This window comes from Bufo gargarizans, chromosome 6 (assembly GCF_014858855.1).
Source record: "Bufo gargarizans isolate SCDJY-AF-19 chromosome 6, ASM1485885v1, whole genome shotgun sequence".
Taxonomy (NCBI): Eukaryota; Metazoa; Chordata; class Amphibia; order Anura; family Bufonidae; genus Bufo; species Bufo gargarizans.
In genome coordinates, this window is record NC_058085.1 from 2,184,762 (window position 1) to 2,204,891 (window position 20,130).

Here is a 20,130-nt window from a genome sequence, read left to right on the forward strand (position 1 = left end):
GCCCACTACTGGAGGACGAGGAGGACGAGGATGAGGAGGAGGTGGAGGAGGATGAGGATGAAGCATGGTCACAGCGGGGTGGCACCCAACGCAGCTCGGGTCCATCACTGGTGCGTGGCTGGGGGGAAAGGCAGGACGATGACGATACGCCTCCCACAGAGGACAGCTTGTCCTTATCCCTGGGCAGCCTGGCACACATGAGCGACTACATGCTGCAGTGCCTGCGCAACGACAGCAGAGTTGCCCACATTTTAACCTGTGCGGACTACTGGGTTGCCACCCTGCTGGATCCACGCTACAAAGACAATGTGCCCACCTTACTTCCTGCACTGGAGCGTGATAGGAAGATGCGCGAGTACAAGCGCACGTTGGTAGACGCGCTACTGAGAGCATTCCCAAATGTCACAGGGGAACAAGTGGAAGCCCAAGGCCAAGGCAGAGGAGGAGCAAGAGGTCGCCAAGGCAGCTGTGTCACGGCCAGCTCCTCTGAGGGCAGGGTTAGCATGGCAGAGATGTGGAAAACTTTTGTCAACACGCCACAGCTAACTGCACCACCACCTGATACGCAACGTGTTAGCAGGAGGCAACATTTCACTAACATGGTGGAACAGTACGTGTGCACACCCCTCCACGTACTGACTGATGGTTCGGCCCCATTCAACTTCTGGGTCTCTAAATTGTCCACGTGGCCAGAGCTAGCCTTTTATGCCTTGGAGGTGCTGGCCTGCCCGGCAGCCAGCGTTTTGTCTGAACGTGTATTCAGCACGGCAGGGGGCGTCATTACAGACAAACGCAGCCGCCTGTCTACAGCCAATGTGGACAAGCTGACGTTCATAAAAATGAACCAGGCATGGATCCCACAGGACCTGTCCGTCCCTTGTCCAGATTAGACATTAACTACCTCCCCATAACCATATATTATTGGACTCCAGGGCACTTCCTCATTCAATCCTATTTTTATTTTCATTTTACCATTATATTGCGATGCTACCCAAAGTTGAATGAACCTCTCCTCTGCCTGTGTGCTAGGCCTAAATATATGCCAATGGACTGTTGCAGTGGTGGCTGACATGAAGCCTGATTCTCTGCTATGACATGCAGACTAATTCTCTGCTGACATGAAGCCAGATTGTCTGTTACGGGACCTTTCTCCTCTGCCTGGGTTCTGGGCCTAAATTTATGAAAATTGACTCTTACAGTGGTGGGTGACGTGAAGCCTGATTCTCTGCTATGATATGAAGACTGATTCTCTGCTGTCATGAAGCCAGATTGTCTGTTACGGGACCTCTCTGCTCTGCCTGTGTGCTAGGCCTAAATATATGCCAATGGACTGTTGCAGTGGTGGGTGACGTGAAGCCTGATTCTCTGCTATGATATGAAGACTGATTCTCTGCTGACATGAAGCCAGATTGTCTGTTACGGGACCTCCCTCCTCTGCCTGGGTGCTGGGCCTAAATATATGCCAATGGACTGTTGCAGTGGTGGCTGACGTGAAGCCTCATTCTCTGCTATGACATGCAGACTGATTCTCTGCTGTCATGAAGCCAGATTGTCTGTTACGGGACCTCTCTGCTCTGCCTGTGTGCTAGGCCTAAATATATGCCAATGGACTGTTGCAGTGGTGGGTGACGTGAAGCCTGATTCTCTGCTATGATATGAAGACTGATTCTCTGCTGACATGAAGCCAGATTGTCTGTTACGGGACCTTTCTCCTCTGCCTGGGTTCTGGGCCTAAATTTATGAAAATTGACTCTTACAGTGGTGGGTGACGTGAAGCCTGATTCTCTGCTATGATATGAAGACTGATTCTCTGCTGACATGAAGCCAGATTGTCTGTTACGGGACCTTTCTCCTCTGCCTGGGTTCTGGGCCTAAATTTATGAAAATTGACTCTTACAGTGGTGGGTGACGTGAAGCCTGATTCTCTGCTATGATATGAAGACTGATTCTCTGCTGACATGAAGCCAGATTGTCTGTTACGGGACCTTTCTCCTCTGCCTGGGTTCTGGGCCTAAATTTTTGAAAATTGACTCTTACAGTGGTGGGTGACGTGAAGCCTGATTCTCTGCTATGACATGCAGACTAATTCTCTGCTGACATGAAGACAGATTCTCTGTTACGGGACCTCCCTCCTCTGCCTGGGTGCTGGGCCTAAATATATGCCAATGGACTGTTGCAGTGGTGGCTGACGTGAAGCCTCATTCTCTGCTATGACATGCAGACTAATTCTCTGCTGACATGAAGACAGATTCTCTGTTACGGGACCTCCCTCCTCTGCCTGGGTGCTGGGCCTAAATATATGCCAATGGACTGTTGCAGTGGTGGCTGACGTGAAGCCTCATTCTCTGCTATGACATGCAGACTGATTCTCTGCTGTCATGAAGCCAGATTGTCTGTTACGGGACCTCTCTGCTCTGCCTGTGTGCTAGGCCTAAATATATGCCAATGGACTGTTGCAGTGGTGGGTGACGTGAAGCCTGATTCTCTGCTATGATATGAAGACTGATTCTCTGCTGACATGAAGCCAGATTGTCTGTTACGGGACCTTTCTCCTCTGCCTGGGTTCTGGGCCTAAATTTATGAAAATTGACTCTTACAGTGGTGGGTGACGTGAAGCCTGATTCTCTGCTATGATATGAAGACTGATTCTCTGCTGACATGAAGCCAGATTGTCTGTTACGGGACCTTTCTCCTCTGCCTGGGTTCTGGGCCTAAATTTATGAAAATTGACTCTTACAGTGGTGGGTGACGTGAAGCCTGATTCTCTGCTATGATATGAAGACTGATTCTCTGCTGACATGAAGCCAGATTGTCTGTTACGGGACCTTTCTCCTCTGCCTGGGTTCTGGGCCTAAATTTAAGAAAATTGACTCTTACAGTGGTGGGTGACGTGAAGCCTGATTCTCTGCTATGATATGAAGACTGATTCTCTGCTGACATGAAGCCAGATTCTCTGTTACGGGACCTCCCTCCTCTGCCTGGGTGCTGGGCCTAAATATATGCCAATGGACTGTTGCAGTGGTGGCTGACGTGAAGCCTCATTCTCTGCTATGACATGCAGACTGATTCTCTGCTGACATGAAGCCAGATTCTCTGTTACGGGACCTCTCTCCTCTGCCTGTGTGTGTGCTGGGCCTAAATATATGCCAATGGACTGTTGCAGTGGTGGCTGACGTGAAGCCTCATTCTCTGCTATGACATGCAGACTAATTCTCTGCTGACATGAAGACAGATTCTCTGTTACGGGACCTCCCTCCTCTGCCTGGGTGCTGGGCCTAAATATATGCCAATGGACTGTTGCAGTGGTGGCTGACGTGAAGCCTCATTCTCTGCTATGACATGCAGACTAATTCTCTGCTGACATGAAGACAGATTCTCTGTTACGGGACCTCCCTCCTCTGCCTGGGTGCTGGGCCTAAATATATGCCAATGGACTGTTGCAGTGGTGGCTGACGTGAAGCCTCATTCTCTGCTATGACATGCAGACTGATTCTCTGCTGACATGAAGCCAGATTCTCTGTTACGGGACCTCTCTCCTCTGCCTGTGTGTGTGCTGGGCCTAAATATATGCCAATGGACTGTTGCAGTGGTGGCTGACGTGAAGCCTCATTCTCTGCTATGACATGCAGACTAATTCTCTGCTGACATGAAGACAGATTCTCTGTTACGGGACCTCCCTCCTCTGCCTGGGTGCTGGGCCTAAATATATGCCAATGGACTGTTGCAGTGGTGGCTGACGTGAAGCCTCATTCTCTGCTATGACATGCAGACTAATTCTCTGCTGACATGAAGACAGATTCTCTGTTACGGGACCTCCCTCCTCTGCCTGGGTGCTGGGCCTAAATATATGCCAATGGACTGTTGCAGTGGTGGCTGACGTGAAGCCTCATTCTCTGCTATGACATGCAGACTGATTCTCTGCTGACATGAAGCCAGATTCTCTGTTACGGGACCTCTCTCCTCTGCCTGTGTGTGCTGGGCCTAAATATATGCCAATGGACTGTTGCAGTGGTGGCTGACGTGAAGCCTCATTCTCTGCTATGACATGCAGACTGATTCTCTGTTGACATGAAGCCAGATTCTCTGTTACGGGACCTCTCTCCTCTGCCTGTGTGTGTGCTGGGCCTAAATATATGCCAATGGACTGTTGCAGTGGTGGCTGACGTGAAGCCTCATTCTCTGCTATGACATGCAGACTAATTCTCTGCTGACATGAAGACAGATTCTCTGTTACGGGACCTCCCTCCTCTGCCTGGGTGCTGGGCCTAAATATATGCCAATGGACTGTTGCAGTGGTGGCTGACGTGAAGCCTCATTCTCTGCTATGACATGCAGACTAATTCTCTGCTGACATGAAGACAGATTCTCTGTTACGGGACCTCTCTCCTCTGCCTGGGTGCCGGGGCCTAAATATCTGAGAATGGACTGTTCCAGTGGTGGGTGACGGGAAGCCAGATTCTCTGCTATGGAACCTCTCTCCAATTGATTTTGGTTAATTTTTATTTATTTAATTTTTATTTTAATTCATTTCCCTATCCACATTTGTTTGCAGGGGATTTACCTACATGTTGCTGCCTTTTGCAGCCCTCTAGCTCTTTCCTGGGCTGTTTTACAGCCTTTTTAGTGCCGAAAAGTTCGGGTCCCCATTGACTTCAATGGGGTTCGGGTTCGGGACGAAGTTCGGATCGGGTTCGGATCCCGAACCCGAACATTTCCGGGATGTTCGGCCGAACTTCTCGAACCCGAACATCCAGGTGTTCGCTCAACTCTATTCACAATACATGAATACATGTACCTTATGCTTTAGAACTACATAAAATGCTCAATGTAATCACTCTGACTTTGATTTTTTCAACACATGAGTTACAGTAAATTGGACATTGTGGGTTTTCACAAAGTGACCGTTGGCAGTAGTATACTCCAGTTTCTCAACAATTATAGGTAAATTACATGATTTTTATGTGCCTCACCTACACTTGCCGGGATTAAGCAGCAATTCATGGTAAGTCACTCTAGCTTTGCTGTGCAATACTTGGCCACTCGACAAACTACCACCCCATTGCTGCTCTGTGGATTCCATACTTCACAGTATAATTGTATCAACAGGAGCAGCATGAATATCATTCAGTGCCAACTGACCAACAGAGACAAGCTCCAGAGGTGCTCAGGGGTTTTATAATCTGCCCCTCAACCTCATTCACTGAAGTTCCACATGATGGATAATAATTCCTTTAGTTGCCCATCCTTCTCCATTAACATCCACTATTTTTATTTACTAGCCACCTACTCCAAACAAACGTCTGAAAAATTGGTTATTCCAACCTTCACTTGTCTCTTGTGGTGTTGCATCCAGAACCTGCCATCCATTATAGAATGATCCAAGATCATCTCTGGTAAACCAGGCTTCATTCCATACATGAAAATTCCTGAAGAAGATGACAGTAATAATAATGGTAATAACCACAATTATGGATAAAAAAAAAAAAAATGGCTCCTTTCTTAAAAGATACACCATCACACCTGTCCAGGGTTGCTAACCGTCCAGAAATTCCTGGACAGTCCTTAAAAATAGGACGTTTGTGGAAAAAAATAGTTGTGTTTTTTTTAGGCTAGTCTTACTTCAGCTGGTCATTGTGGTTGTTTTTGTAATTTTCATCATTTTATGGCTCACACTAAACTCTGTCAATTCATTAATATCAGTATATTGAGCTGTAGACATGTATTTCATATAATCTTTATCATTCAATGTGGCTTTTCTAATTTGTCCATAAAAATTCAGGTTGGCAAACCAGTCCAAGGGATTTAGATGCAGTACAACAAAATACAGTACATATGGTGCTGTTAAAATTAAGGCTACTTTCACACTTGCGTTCAGAGCGGATCCGTCTGAGACGGATCCGCTCATGTAATGCAGACGGTGGATCCGTTCAGAACGGATCCGTCTGCATTATATTGTAAAAAAAATTCTAAGTGTCAAAGTAGCCTCAGACGGGTCCTTCCAGACTTTACATTGAAAGTCAATGGGGGACGGATCCGTTTGAAAATTGAGCCATAGTGTGTCATATTCAAACGGATCCGTCCCCATTAACTTACATTGTAAGTCTGGACGGATCCGTTTGCCTCCGCACGGCCAGGCGGACACCCGAACGCTGCAAGCAGCGTTCAGGTGTCCGCCTGCTGAGCGGAGCGGAGGCTGAACGCTGCCAGACTGATGTATTCTGAGCGGATCCGCGTCCACTCAGAATGCATTAGGGCAGTACGGATGCGTTCGGGGCCGCTTGTGAGCCCCTTCAAACGGAACTCACAAGCGGAGCCCCGAACGCTAGTGTGAAAGTAGCCTTAGCAGTGACTATGCACAGTATAGGCGATTTGTAGCTAGGCTCTCCTTCCCTCTTCAAAATATCATGGCCATTGTAGAGTGGTTTGTTGGCATAACTTTGGACTTATGCCAACAATAGTGAACTAGGTGCTAATTAACCACCTCCGGACCGCCTAACGCACATGTGCGTTCCGGAGGTGGCAGGCTGGCGCACAGTCACGCATATACGCGTCATCTCGCGATACGCGAGATTTCCTGTGAACGCGCGCACACAGGTGCGCGCGCTCACAGGAACGGAAGGTAAGCGAGTGGATCTCCAGCATGCCAGCGGCGATCGTTCGCTGGCAGGCTGGAGATCCGAATTTTTTAACCCCTAACAGGTATATTAGACGCTGTTTTCATAACAGCGTCTAATATACCTCCTACCTGGTCCTCTGGTGGTCCCTTTTGTTAGGATCGACCACCAGAGGACTCAGGTAGGTCAGTACAGTCGCACCAAACACCACACTACACTACACCCCCCCCGTCACTTATTAACCCCTTATAAACCCCTGATCACCCATGATCACCCCATATAAACTCCCTGATCACCCCCCTGTCATTGATCACCGCCCTGTCATTGATCACCCCCCTGTCAGGCTCCGTTCAGACGTCCGTATGATTTTTACGGATCCACGGATACATGGATTGGATCCGCAAAACGCATACGGACGTCTAAATGGAGCCTTACAGGGGGGTGATCAATGACAGGCGGGTGATCACCCATATACACTCCCTGATCACCCCCTGTCATTGATCACCCCCCTGTCATTGATCACCCCCCTGTAAGGCTCCATTCAGACGTCCGCATGATTTTTACGGATCCATGGATACATGGATCGGATCCGCAAAACACATGCGGACGTCTGAATGGAGCCTTACAGGGGGGTGATCACCCATATACACTCCCTGATCACCCCCTGTCATTGATCACCCCCCTGTAAGGCTCCATTCAGACGTCCGCATGATTTTTACGGATCCATGGATACATGGATCGGATCCGCAAAACACATGCGGACGTCTGAATGGAGCCTTACAGGGGGTGATCAATGACAGGCGGGTGATCACCCATATACACTCCCTGATCACCCCCCTGTCATTGATCACCCCCCTGTAAGGCTCCATTCAGACGTCCGCATGTTTTTTGTGGATCCGATCCATGTATCCATGGATCCGTAAAAAATCATGCGGATGTCTGAATGGAGCCTTATAGGGGGGGTGATCAGTGGCAGGGGGGTGATCACCCTGATCACCCCTTCATTGATAACCCCCCTGTAAGGCTCCATTCAGACGTCCGCATGTTTTTTGTGGATCCGATCCATGTATCCATGGATCCGTAAAAAATCATACGGACGTCTGAATGGAGCCTTACAGGGGGGGTGATCATTGACAGGGGGGTGATCACCCTGATCACCCCCTGTCATTGATAACCCCCCTGTAAGGCTCCATTCAGACGTCCGCATGTTTTTTGTGGATCCGATCCATGTATCCATGGATCCGTAAAAAATCATGCGGATGTCTGAATGGAGCCTTACAGGGGGGGTGATCAGTGACAGGGGGGTGATCACCCTGATCACCCCCTGTCATTGATAACCCCCCTGTAAGGCTCCATTCAGACGTCCGCATGTGTTCTGCGGATCCGATCCATGGATCCGTAAAAATTATACGGACGTCTGAATGGAGCCTTACCAGGGGGGTGATCAATGACAGGGGGGTGATCCGGGAGTCTATATGGGTGATTACCCCCCTGTCATTGATCACCCCCCCTGTCAGGCTCCATTCAGACATTTTTTTTGGCACAAGTTAGCGGAATTTTTTTTTTGTTTTTGTTTTTTCTTACTAAGTCTCATATTCTACTAACTTGTGTCAAAAAATAAAATCTCCCATGAACTCACCATACCCCTCACGGAATCCAAATGCGTAAACATTTTTAGACATTTATATTCCAGACTTCTTCTCACGCTTTAGGGCCCCTAAAAAGCCAGGGCAGTATAAATACCCCACATGTGACCCCATTTCGGAAAGAAGACACCCCAAGGTATTCCGTGAGGGGCATATTGAGTCCATGAAAGATTGAAATATTTGTCCTAAGTTAGCGGAAAGTGAGACTTTGTGAGTAAAAACCAAAAAAATCAATTTCCGCTAACTTATGCAAAAAATAAAAAATTTCTAGGAACTCGCCAGGCCCCTCATTGAATACCTTGGGGTGTCTTCTTTCCAAAGTGGGGTCACATGTGGGGTATTTATACTGCCCTGGCTTTTTAGGGGCCCGAAAGTGTGAGAAGAAGTCTGGGATCCAAATGTCTAAAAATGCCTTCCTAAAAGGAATTTGGGCCCCTTTGCGCATCTAGGCTGCAAAAAAGTGTCACACATCTGGTATCGCCGTACTCAGGAGAAGTTGGGGAATGTGTTTTGGGGTGTCATTTTACATATACCCATGCTGGGTGAGAAAAATATCTTGGTCAAATGCCAACTTTGTATAAAAAAAATAGGAAAAGTTGTCTTTTGCCAAGATATTTCTCTCACCCAGCATGGTTATATGTAAAATGGCACCCCAAAACACATTCCCCAACTTCTCCTGAGTACGGCGATGCCAGATGTGTGACACTTTTTTGCTGCCAAGGTGGGCAAAGGGGCACACATTCCAAAGTGCACCTTTCGGATTTCACAGGCCATTTTTTACAGATTTTGATTGCAAGGTACTTCTTACACATTTGGGCCCCTAAATTGCCAGGGCAGTATAACTACGCCACAAGTGACCCCATTTAGGAAAGAAGACACCCCAAGGTATTCCGTGAGGGGCACGGCGAGTTCCTAGAATTTTTTATTTTTTGTCACAAGTTAGCGGAAAATGATGATTTTTCTTTTTTTTTCTTTTTTCCTTACAAAGTCTCATATTCCACTAACTTGCGACAAAAAAAAAAAAAATTCTAGGAACTCGCCATGCCCCTCACAGAATACCTTGGGGTGTCTTCTTTCCAAAATGGGGTCACTTGTGGCGTAGTTATACTGCCCTGGCAATTTAGGGGCCCAAATGTGTAAGAAGTACCTTGCAATCAAAATCTGTAAAAAATGGCCTGTGAAATCCGAAAGGTGCACTTTGGAATATGTGCCCCTTTGCCCACCTTGGCAGCAAAAAAGTGTCACACATCTGGTATCGCCGTACTCAGGAGAAGTTGGGGAATGTGTTTTGGGGTGTCATTTTACATATACCCATGCTGGGTGAGAAAAATATCTTGGTCAAATGCCAACTTTGTATAAAAAAATGGGAAAAGTTCAGGTGTCCGCCTGCTGAGCGGAGCGGAGGCTGAACGCTGCCAGACTGATGTATTCTGAGCGGATCCGCGTCCACTCAGAATGCATTAGGGCAGTACGGATGCGTTCGGGGCCGCTTGTGAGCCCCTTCAAACGGAACTCACAAGCGGAGCCCCGAACGCTAGTGTGAAAGTAGCCTTAGCAGTGACTATGCACAGTATAGGCAATTTGTAGCTAGGCTCTCCTTCCCTCTTCAAAATATCATGGCCATTGTAGAGTGGTTTGTTGGCATAACTTTGGACTTATGCCAACAATAGTGAACTAGGTGCTAATTAACCACCTCCGGACCGCCTAACGCACATGTGCGTTCCGGAGGTGGCAGGCTGGCGCACAGTCACGCATATACGCGTCATCTCGCGATACGCGAGATTTCCTGTGAACGCGCGCACACAGGCGCGCGCGCTCACAGGAACGGAAGGTAAGCGAGTGGATCTCCAGCATGCCAGCGGCGATCGTTCGCTGGCAGGCTGGAGATCCGAATTTTTTAACCCCTAACAGGTATATTAGACGCTGTTTTCATAACAGCGTCTAATATACCTCCTACCTGGTCCTCTGGTGGTCCCTTTTGTTAGGATCGACCACCAGAGGACTCAGGTAGGTCAGTACAGTCGCACCAAACACCACACTACACTACACCCCCCCCGTCACTTATTAACCCCTTATAAACCCCTGATCACCCATGATCACCCCATATAAACTCCCTGATCACCCCCCTGTCATTGATCACCGCCCTGTCATTGATCACCCCCCTGTCAGGCTCCGTTCAGACGTCCGTATGATTTTTACGGATCCACGGATACATGGATCGGATCCGCAAAACGCATACGGACGTCTAAATGGAGCCTTACAGGGGGGTGATCAATGACAGGTGGGTGATCACCCATATACACTCCCTGATCACCCCCTGTCATTGATCACCCCCCTGTCATTGATCACCCCCCTGTAAGGCTCCATTCAGACGTCCGCATGATTTTTACGGATCCATGGATACATGGATCGGATCCGCAAAACACATGCGGACGTCTGAATGGAGCCTTACAGGGGGGTGATCACCCATATACACTCCCTGATCACCCCCTGTCATTGATCACCCCCCTGTAAGGCTCCATTCAGACGTCCGCATGATTTTTACGGATCCATGGATACATGGATCGGATCCGCAAAACACATGCGGATGTCTGAATGGAGCCTTACAGGGGGTGATCAATGACAGGCGGGTGATCACCCATATACACTCCCTGATCACCCCCCTGTCATTGATCACCCCCCTGTAAGGCTCCATTCAGACGTCCGCATGTTTTTTGTGGATCCGATCCATGTATCCATGGATCCGTAAAAAATCATGCGGATGTCTGAATGGAGCCTTATAGGGGGGGTGATCAGTGACAGGGGGGTGATCACCCTGATCACCCCGTCATTGATAACCCCCCTGTAAGGCTCCATTCAGACGTCCGCATGTTTTTTGTGGATCCGATCCATGTATCCATGGATCCGTAAAAAATCATACGGACGTCTGAATGGAGCCTTACAGGGGGGGTGATCATTGACAGGGGGGTGATCACCCTGATCACCCCCTGTCATTGATAACCCCCCTGTAAGGCTCCATTCAGACGTCCGCATGTTTTTTGTGGATCCGATCCATGTATCCATGGATCCGTAAAAAATCATGCGGATGTCTGAATGGAGCCTTACAGGGGGGGTGATCAGTGACAGGGGGGTGATCACCCTGATCACCCCCTGTCATTGATAACCCCCCTGTAAGGCTCCATTCAGACGTCCGCATGTTTTTTGTGGATCCGATCCATGTATCCATGTATCCGTAAAAAATCATGCGGATGTCTGAATGGAGCCTTACAGGGGGGGGTGATCAGTGACAGGGGGGTGATCACCCTGATCACCCCCTGTCATTGATAACCCCCCTGTAAGGCTCCATTCAGACGTCCGCATGTTTTTGTGGATCCGATCCATGTATCCATGGATCCGTAAAAAATCATGCGGATGTCTGAATGGAGCCTTACAGGGGGAGTGATCAGTGACAGGGGGGTGATCACCCTGATCACCCCGTCATTGATAACCCCCCTGTAAGGCTCCATTCAGACGTCCGCATGTTTTTTGTGGATCCGATCCATGTATCCATGTATCCGTAAAAAATCATGCGGATGTCTGAATGGAGCCTTACAGGGGGGGGTGATCAGTGACAGGGGGGTGATCACCCTGATCACCCCCTGTCATTGATAACCCCCCTGTAAGGCTCCATTCAGACGTCCGCATGTTTTTTGTGGATCCGATCCATGTATCCATGGATCCGTAAAAAATCATGCGGATGTCTGAATGGAGCCTTACAGGGGGGGTGATCAGTGACAGGGGGGTGATCACCCTGATCACCCCCTGTCATTGATAACCCCCTGTAAGGCTCCATTCAGACGTCCGCATGTGTTCTGCGGATCCGATCCATGGATCCGTAAAAATTATACGGACGTCTGAATGGAGCCTTACCAGGGGGGTGATCAATGACAGGGGGGTGATCCGGGAGTCTATATGGGTGATTACCCCCCTGTCAAGCTCCATTCAGACATTTTTTTTGGCACAAGTTAGCGGAATTTTTTTTCTTGTTTTTGTTTTTTCTTACTAAGTCTCATATTCTACTAACTTGTGTCAAAAAATAAAATCTCCCATGAACTCGCCATACCCCTCACGGAATCCAAATGCGTAAACATTTTTAGACATTTATATTCCAGACTTCTTCTCACGCTTTAGGGCCCCTAAAAAGCCAGGGCAGTATAAATACCCCACATGTGACCCCATTTCGGAAAGAAGACACCCCAAGGTATTCCGTGAGGGGCATATTGAGTCCATGAAAGATTGAAATATTTGTCCTAAGTTAGCGGAAAGTGAGACTTTGTGAGTAAAAACCAAAAAAATCAATTTCCGCTAACTTATGCAAAAAATAAAAAATTTCTAGGAACTCGCCAGGCCCCTCATTGAATACCTTGGGGTGTCTTCTTTCCAAAGTGGGGTCACATGTGGGGTATTTATACTGCCCTGGCTTTTTAGGGGCCCGAAAGTGTGAGAAGAAGTCTGGGATCCAAATGTCTAAAAATGCCTTCCTAAAAGGAATTTGGGCCCCTTTGCGCATCTAGGCTGCAAAAAAGTGTCACACATCTGGTATCGCCGTACTCAGGAGAAGTTGGGGAATGTGTTTTGGGGTGTCATTTTACATATACCCATGCTGGGTGAGAAAAATATCTTGGTCAAATGCCAACTTTGTATAAAAAAATAGGAAAAGTTGTCTTTTGCCAAGATATTTCTCTCACCCAGCATGGTTATATGTAAAATGGCACCCCAAAACACATTCCCCAACTTCTCCTGAGTACGGCGATGCCAGATGTGTGACCCTTTTTTGCTGCCAAGGTGGGCAAAGGGGCACACATTCCAAAGTGCACCTTTCGGATTTCACAGGCCATTTTTTACAGATTTTGATTGCAAGGTACTTCTTACACATTTGGGCCCCTAAATTGCCAGGGCAGTATAACTACGCCACAAGTGACCCCATTTAGGAAAGAAGACACCCCAAGGTATTCCGTGAGGGGCATGGCGAGTTCCTCGAATTTTTTATTTTTTGTCACAAGTTAGCGGAAAATGATGATTTTTCTTTTTTTTTCTTTTTTCCTTACAAAGTCTCATATTCCACTAACTTGCGACAAAAAAAAAAAAATTCTAGGAACTCGCCATGCCCCTCACAGAATACCTTGGGGTGTCTTCTTTCCAAAATGGGGTCACTTGTGGCGTAGTTATACTGCCCTGGCAATTTAGGGGCCCAAATGTGTAAGAAGTACCTTGCAATCAAAATCTGTAAAAAATGGCCTGTGAAATCCGAAAGGTGCACTTTGGAATATGTGCCCCTTTGCCCACCTTGGCAGCAAAAAAGTGTCACACATCTGGTATCGCCGTACTCAGGAGAAGTTGGGGAATGTGTTTTGGGGTGTCATTTTACATATACCCATGCTGGGTGAGAAAAATATCTTGGTCAAATGCCAACTTTGTATAAAAAAATGGGAAAAGTTCAGGTGTCCGCCTGCTGAGCGGAGCGGAGGCTGAACGCTGCCAGACTGATGTATTCTGAGCGGATCCGCGTCCACTCAGAATGCATTAGGGCAGTACGGATGCGTTCGGGGCCGCTTGTGAGCCCCTTCAAACGGAACTCACAAGCGGAGCCCCGAACGCTAGTGTGAAAGTAGCCTTAGCAGTGACTATGCACAGTATAGGCGATTTGTAGCTAGGCTCTCCTTCCCTCTTCAAAATATCATGGCCATTGTAGAGTGGTTTGTTGGCATAACTTTGGACTTATGCCAACAATAGTGAACTAGGTGCTAATTAACCACCTCCGGACCGCCTAACGCACATGTGCGTTCCGGAGGTGGCAGGCTGGCGCACAGTCACGCATATACGCGTCATCTCGCGATACGCGAGATTTCCTGTGAACGCGCGCACACAGGCGCGCGCGCTCACAGGAACGGAAGGTAAGCGAGTGGATCTCCAGCAAGCCCGCGGCGGTCGTTCGCTGGCAGGCTGGAGATCCGAATTTTTTAACCCCTAACAGGTATATTAGACGCTGTTTTCATAACAGCGTCTAATATACCTCCTACCTGGTCCTCTGGTGGTCCCTTTTGTTAGGATCGACCACCAGAGGACTCAGGTAGGTCAGTACAGTCGCACCAAACACCACACTACACTACAACCCCCCGTCACTTATTAACCCCTTATAAACCCCTGATCACCCATGATCACCCCATATAAACTCCCTGATCACCCCCCTGTCATTGATCACCGCCCTGTCATTGATCACCCCCCTGTCAGGCTCCGTTCAGACGTCCGTATGATTTTTACGGATCCACGGATACATGGATTGGATCCGCAAAACGCATACGGACGTCTAAATGGAGCCTTACAGGGGGGTGATCAATGACAGGCGGGTGATCACCCATATACACTCCCTGATCACCCCCTGTCATTGATCACCCCCCTGTCATTGATCACCCCCCTGTAAGGCTCCATTCAGACGTCCGCATGATTTTTACGGATCCATGGATACATGGATCGGATCCGCAAAACACATGCGGACGTCTGAATGGAGCCTTACAGGGGGGTGATCACCCATATACACTCCCTGATCACCCCCTGTCATTGATCACCCCCCTGTAAGGCTCCATTCAGACGTCCGCATGATTTTTACGGATCCATGGATACATGGATCGGATCCGCAAAACACATGCGGATGTCTGAATGGAGCCTTACAGGGGGTGATCAATGACAGGCGGGTGATCACCCATATACACTCCCTGATCACCCCCCTGTCATTGATCACCCCCCTGTAAGGCTCCATTCAGACGTCCGCATGTTTTTTGTGGATCCGATCCATGTATCCATGGATCCGTAAAAAATCATGCGGATGTCTGAATGGAGCCTTATAGGGGGGGTGATCAGTGACAGGGGGGTGATCACCCTGATCACCCCGTCATTGATAACCCCCCTGTAAGGCTCCATTCAGACGTCCGCATGTTTTTTGTGGATCCGATCCATGTATCCATGGATCCGTAAAAAATCATACGGACGTCTGAATGGAGCCTTACAGGGGGGGTGATCATTGACAGGGGGGTGATCACCCTGATCACCCCCTGTCATTGATAACCCCCCTGTAAGGCTCCATTCAGACGTCCGCATGTTTTTTGTGGATCCGATCCATGTATCCATGGATCCGTAAAAAATCATGCGGATGTCTGAATGGAGCCTTACAGGGGGGGTGATCAGTGACAGGGGGGTGATCACCCTGATCACCCCCTGTCATTGATAACCCCCCTGTAAGGCTCCATTCAGACGTCCGCATGTTTTTTGTGGATCCGATCCATGTATCCATGGATCCGTAAAAAATCATGCGGATGTCTGAATGGAGCCTTACAGGGGGGGTGATCAGTGACAGGGGGGTGATCACCCTGATCACCCCCTGTCATTGATAACCCCCCTGTAAGGCTCCATTCAGACGTCCGCATGTGTTCTGCGGATCCGATCCATGGATCCGTAAAAATTATACGGACGTCTGAATGGAGCCTTACCAGGGGGGTGATCAATGACAGGGGGGTGATCCGGGAGTCTATATGGGTGATTACCCCCCTGTCATTGATCACCCCCCCTGTCAGGCTCCATTCAGACATTTTTTTTGGCACAAGTTAGCGGAATTTTTTTTTTTGTTTTTGTTTTTTCTTACTAAGTCTCATATTCTACTAACTTGTGTCAAAAAATAAAATCTCCCATGAACTCGCCATACCCCTCACGGAATCCAAATGCGTAAACATTTTTAGACATTTATATTCCAGACTTCTTCTCACGCTTTAGGGCCCCTAAAAAGCCAGGGCAGTATAAATACCCCACATGTGACCCCATTTCGGAAAGAAGACACCCCAAGGTATTCCGTGAGGGGCATATTGAGTCCATGAAAGATTGAAATATTTGTCCTAAGTTAGCGGAAAGTAAGACTTTGTGAGTAAAAACCAAAAAAATCAATTTCCGCTAACTTATGCAAAAAATAAAAAATTTCTAGGAACTCGCCAGGCCCCTCATTGAATACCTTGGGGTGTCTTCTTTCCAAAGTGGGGTCACATGTGGGGTATTTATACTGCCCTGGCTTTTTAGGGGCCCGAAAGTGTGAGAAGAAGTCTGGGATCCAAATGTCTAAAAATGCCTTCCTAAAAGGAATTTGGGCCCCTTTGCGCATCTAGGCTGCAAAAAAGTGTCACACATCTGGTATCGCCGTACTCAGGAGAAGTTGGGGAATGTGTTTTGGGGTGTCATTTTACATATACCCATGCTGGGTGAGAAAAATATCTTGGTCAAATGCCAACTTTGTATAAAAAAATAGGAAAAGTTGTCTTTTGCCAAGATATTTCTCTCACCCAGCATGGTTATATGTAAAATGGCACCCCAAAACACATTCCCCAACTTCTCCTGAGTACGGCGATGCCAGATGTGTGACACTTTTTTGCTGCCAAGGTGGGCAAAGGGGCACACATTCCAAAGTGCACCTTTCGGATTTCACAGGCCATTTTTTACAGATTTTGATTGCAAGGTACTTCTTACACATTTGGGCCCCTAAATTGCCAGGGCAGTATAACTACGCCACAAGTGACCCCATTTTGGAAAGAAGACACCCCAAGGTATTCCGTGTGGGGCATGGCGAGTTCCTCGAATTTTTTATTTTTTGTCACAAGTTAGCGGAAAATGATGATTTTTCTTTTTTTTTCTTTTTTCCTTACAAAGTCTCATATTCCACTAACTTGCGACAAAAAAAAAAAAATTCTAGGAACTCGCCATGCCCCTCACAGAATACCTTGGGGTGTCTTCTTTCCAAAATGGGGTCACTTGTGGCGTAGTTATACTGCCCTGGCAATTTAGGGGCCCAAATGTGTAAGAAGTACCTTGCAATCAAAATCTGTAAAAAATGGCCTGTGAAATCCGAAAGGTGCACTTTGGAATATGTGCCCCTTTGCCCACCTTGGCAGCAAAAAAGTGTCACACATCTGGTATCGCCGTACTCAGGAGAAGTTGGGGAATGTGTTTTGGGGTGTCATTTTACATATACCCATGCTGGGTGAGAAAAATATCTTGGTCAAATGCCAACTTTGTATAAAAAAATGGGAAAAGTTCAGGTGTCCGCCTGCTGAGCGGAGCGGAGGCTGAACGCTGCCAGACTGATGTATTCTGAGCGGATCCGCGTCCACTCAGAATGCATTAGGGCAGTACGGATGCGTTCGGGGCCGCTTGTGAGCCCCTTCAAACGGAACTCACAAGCGGAGCCCCGAACGCTAGTGTGAAAGTAGCCTTAGCAGTGACTATGCACAGTATAGGCGATTTGTAGCTAGGCTCTCCTTCCCTCTTCAAAATATCATGGCCATTGTAGAGTGGTTTGTTGGCATAACTTTGGACTTATGCCAACAATAGTGAACTAGGTGCTAATTAACCACCTCCGGACCGCCTAACGCACATGTGCGTTCCGGAGGTGGCAGGCTGGCGCACAGTCACGCATATACGCGTCATCTCGCGATACGCGAGATTTCCTGTGAACGCGCGCACACAGGCGCGCGCGCTCACAGGAACGGAAGGTAAGCGAGTGGATCTCCAGCATGCCAGCGGCGATCGTTCGCTGGCAGGCTGGAGATCCGAATTTTTTAACCCCTAACAGGTATATTAGACGCTGTTTTCATAACAGCGTCTAATATACCTCCTACCTGGTCCTCTGGTGGTCCCTTTTGTTAGGATCGACCACCAGAGGACTCAGGTAGGTCAGTACAGTCGCACCAAACACCACACTACACTACACCCCCCCCGTCACTTATTAACCCCTTATAAACCCCTGATCACCCATGATCACCCCATATAAACTCCCTGATCACCCCCCTGTCATTGATCACCGCCCTGTCATTGATCACCCCCCTGTCAGGCTCCGTTCAGACGTCCGTATGATTTTTACGGATCCACGGATACATGGATCGGATCCGCAAAACGCATACGGACGTCTAAATGGAGCCTTACAGGGGGGTGATCAATGACAGGCGGGTGATCACCCATATACACTCCCTGATCACCCCCTGTCATTGATCACCCCCCTGTCATTGATCACCCCCCTGTAAGGCTCCATTCAGACGTCCGCATGATTTTTACGGATCCATGGATACATGGATCGGATCCGCAAAACACATGCGGACGTCTGAATGGAGCCTTACAGGGGGGTGATCACCCATATACACTCCCTGATCACCCCCTGTCATTGATCACCCCCTGTAAGGCTCCATTCAGACGTCCGCATGATTTTTACGGATCCATGGATACATGGATCGGATCCGCAAAACACATGCGGATGTCTGAATGGAGCCTTACAGGGGGTGATCAATGACAGGCGGGTGATCACCCATATACACTCCCTGATCACCCCCCTGTCATTGATCACCCCCCTGTAAGGCTCCATTCAGACGTCCGCATGTTTTTTGTGGATCCGATCCATGTATCCATGGATCCGTAAAAAATCATGCGGATGTCTGAATGGAGCCTTATAGGGGGGGTGATCAGTGACAGGGGGGTGATCACCCTGATCACCCCGTCATTGATAACCCCCCTGTAAGGCTCCATTCAGACGTCCGCATGTTTTTTGTGGATCCGATCCATGTATCCATGGATCCGTAAAAAATCATACGGACGTCTGAATGGAGCCTTACAGGGGGGGGTGATCATTGACAGGGGGGTGATCACCCTGATCACCCCCTGTCATTGATAACCCCCCTGTAAGGCTCCATTCAGACGTCCGCATGTTTTTTGTGGATCCGATCCATGTATCCATGGATCCGTAAAAAATCATGCGGATGTCTGAATGGAGCCTTACAGGGGGGGTGATCAGTGACAGGGGGGTGATCACCCTGATCACCCCCTGTCATTGATAACCCCCCTGTAAGGCTCCATTCAGACGTCCGCATGTGTTCTGCGGATCCGATCCATGGATCCGTAAAAATTATACGGACGTCTGAATGGAGCCTTACCAGGGGGGTGATCAATGACAGGGGGGTGATCCGGGAGTCTATATGGGTGATTACCCCCCTGTCATTGATCACCCCCCCTGTCAGGCTCCATTCAGACATTTTTTTTGGCACAAGTTAGCGGAATTTTTTTTTTTGTTTTTGTTTTTTCTTACTAAGTCTCATATTCTACTAACTTGTGTCAAAAAATAAAATCTCCCATGAACTCGCCATACCCCTCACGGAATCCAAATGCGTAAACATTTTTAGACATTTATATTCCAGACTTCTTCTCACGCTTTAGGGCCCCTAAAAAGCCAGGGCAGTATAAATACCCCACATGTGACCCCATTTCGGAAAGAAGACACCCCAAGGTATTCCGTGAGGGGCATATTGAGTCCATGAAAGATTGAAATATTTGTCCTAAGTTAGCGGAAAGTAAGACTTTGTGAGTAAAAACCAAAAAAATCAATTTCCGCTAACTTATGCAAAAAATAAAAAATTTCTAGGAACTCGCCAGGCCCCTCATTGAATACCTTGGGGTGTCTTCTTTCCAAAGTGGGGTCACATGTGGGGTATTTATACTGCCCTGGCTTTTTAGGGGCCCGAAAGTGTGAGAAGAAGTCTGGGATCCAAATGTCTAAAAATGCCTTCCTAAAAGGAATTTGGGCCCCTTTGCGCATCTAGGCTGCAAAAAAGTGTCACACATCTGGTATCGCCGTACTCAGGAGAAGTTGGGGAATGTGTTTTGGGGTGTCATTTTACATATACCCATGCTGGGTGAGAAAAATATCTTGGTCAAATGCCAACTTTGTATAAAAAAATAGGAAAAGTTGTCTTTTGCCAAGATATTTCTCTCACCCAGCATGGTTATATGTAAAATGACCCCCAAAACACATT

General features: G+C 48.0%; 1 protein-coding gene across 1 annotated transcript in view; it reads right to left on the bottom strand.

Moving 5' to 3' along the window:
* The window catches only part of LOC122940357 (protein-glutamine gamma-glutamyltransferase 6-like), a 40,485-nt gene that overhangs the window by 19,566 nt on the left and 789 nt on the right, over window positions 1–20,130 (bottom strand). The window contains exon 2 of the mRNA XM_044296987.1: window positions 5,323–5,426. Coding sequence (XP_044152922.1) covers window positions 5,323–5,426 — 104 coding nt within the window. The remainder of the gene's footprint in view (window positions 1–5,322; window positions 5,427–20,130) is intronic.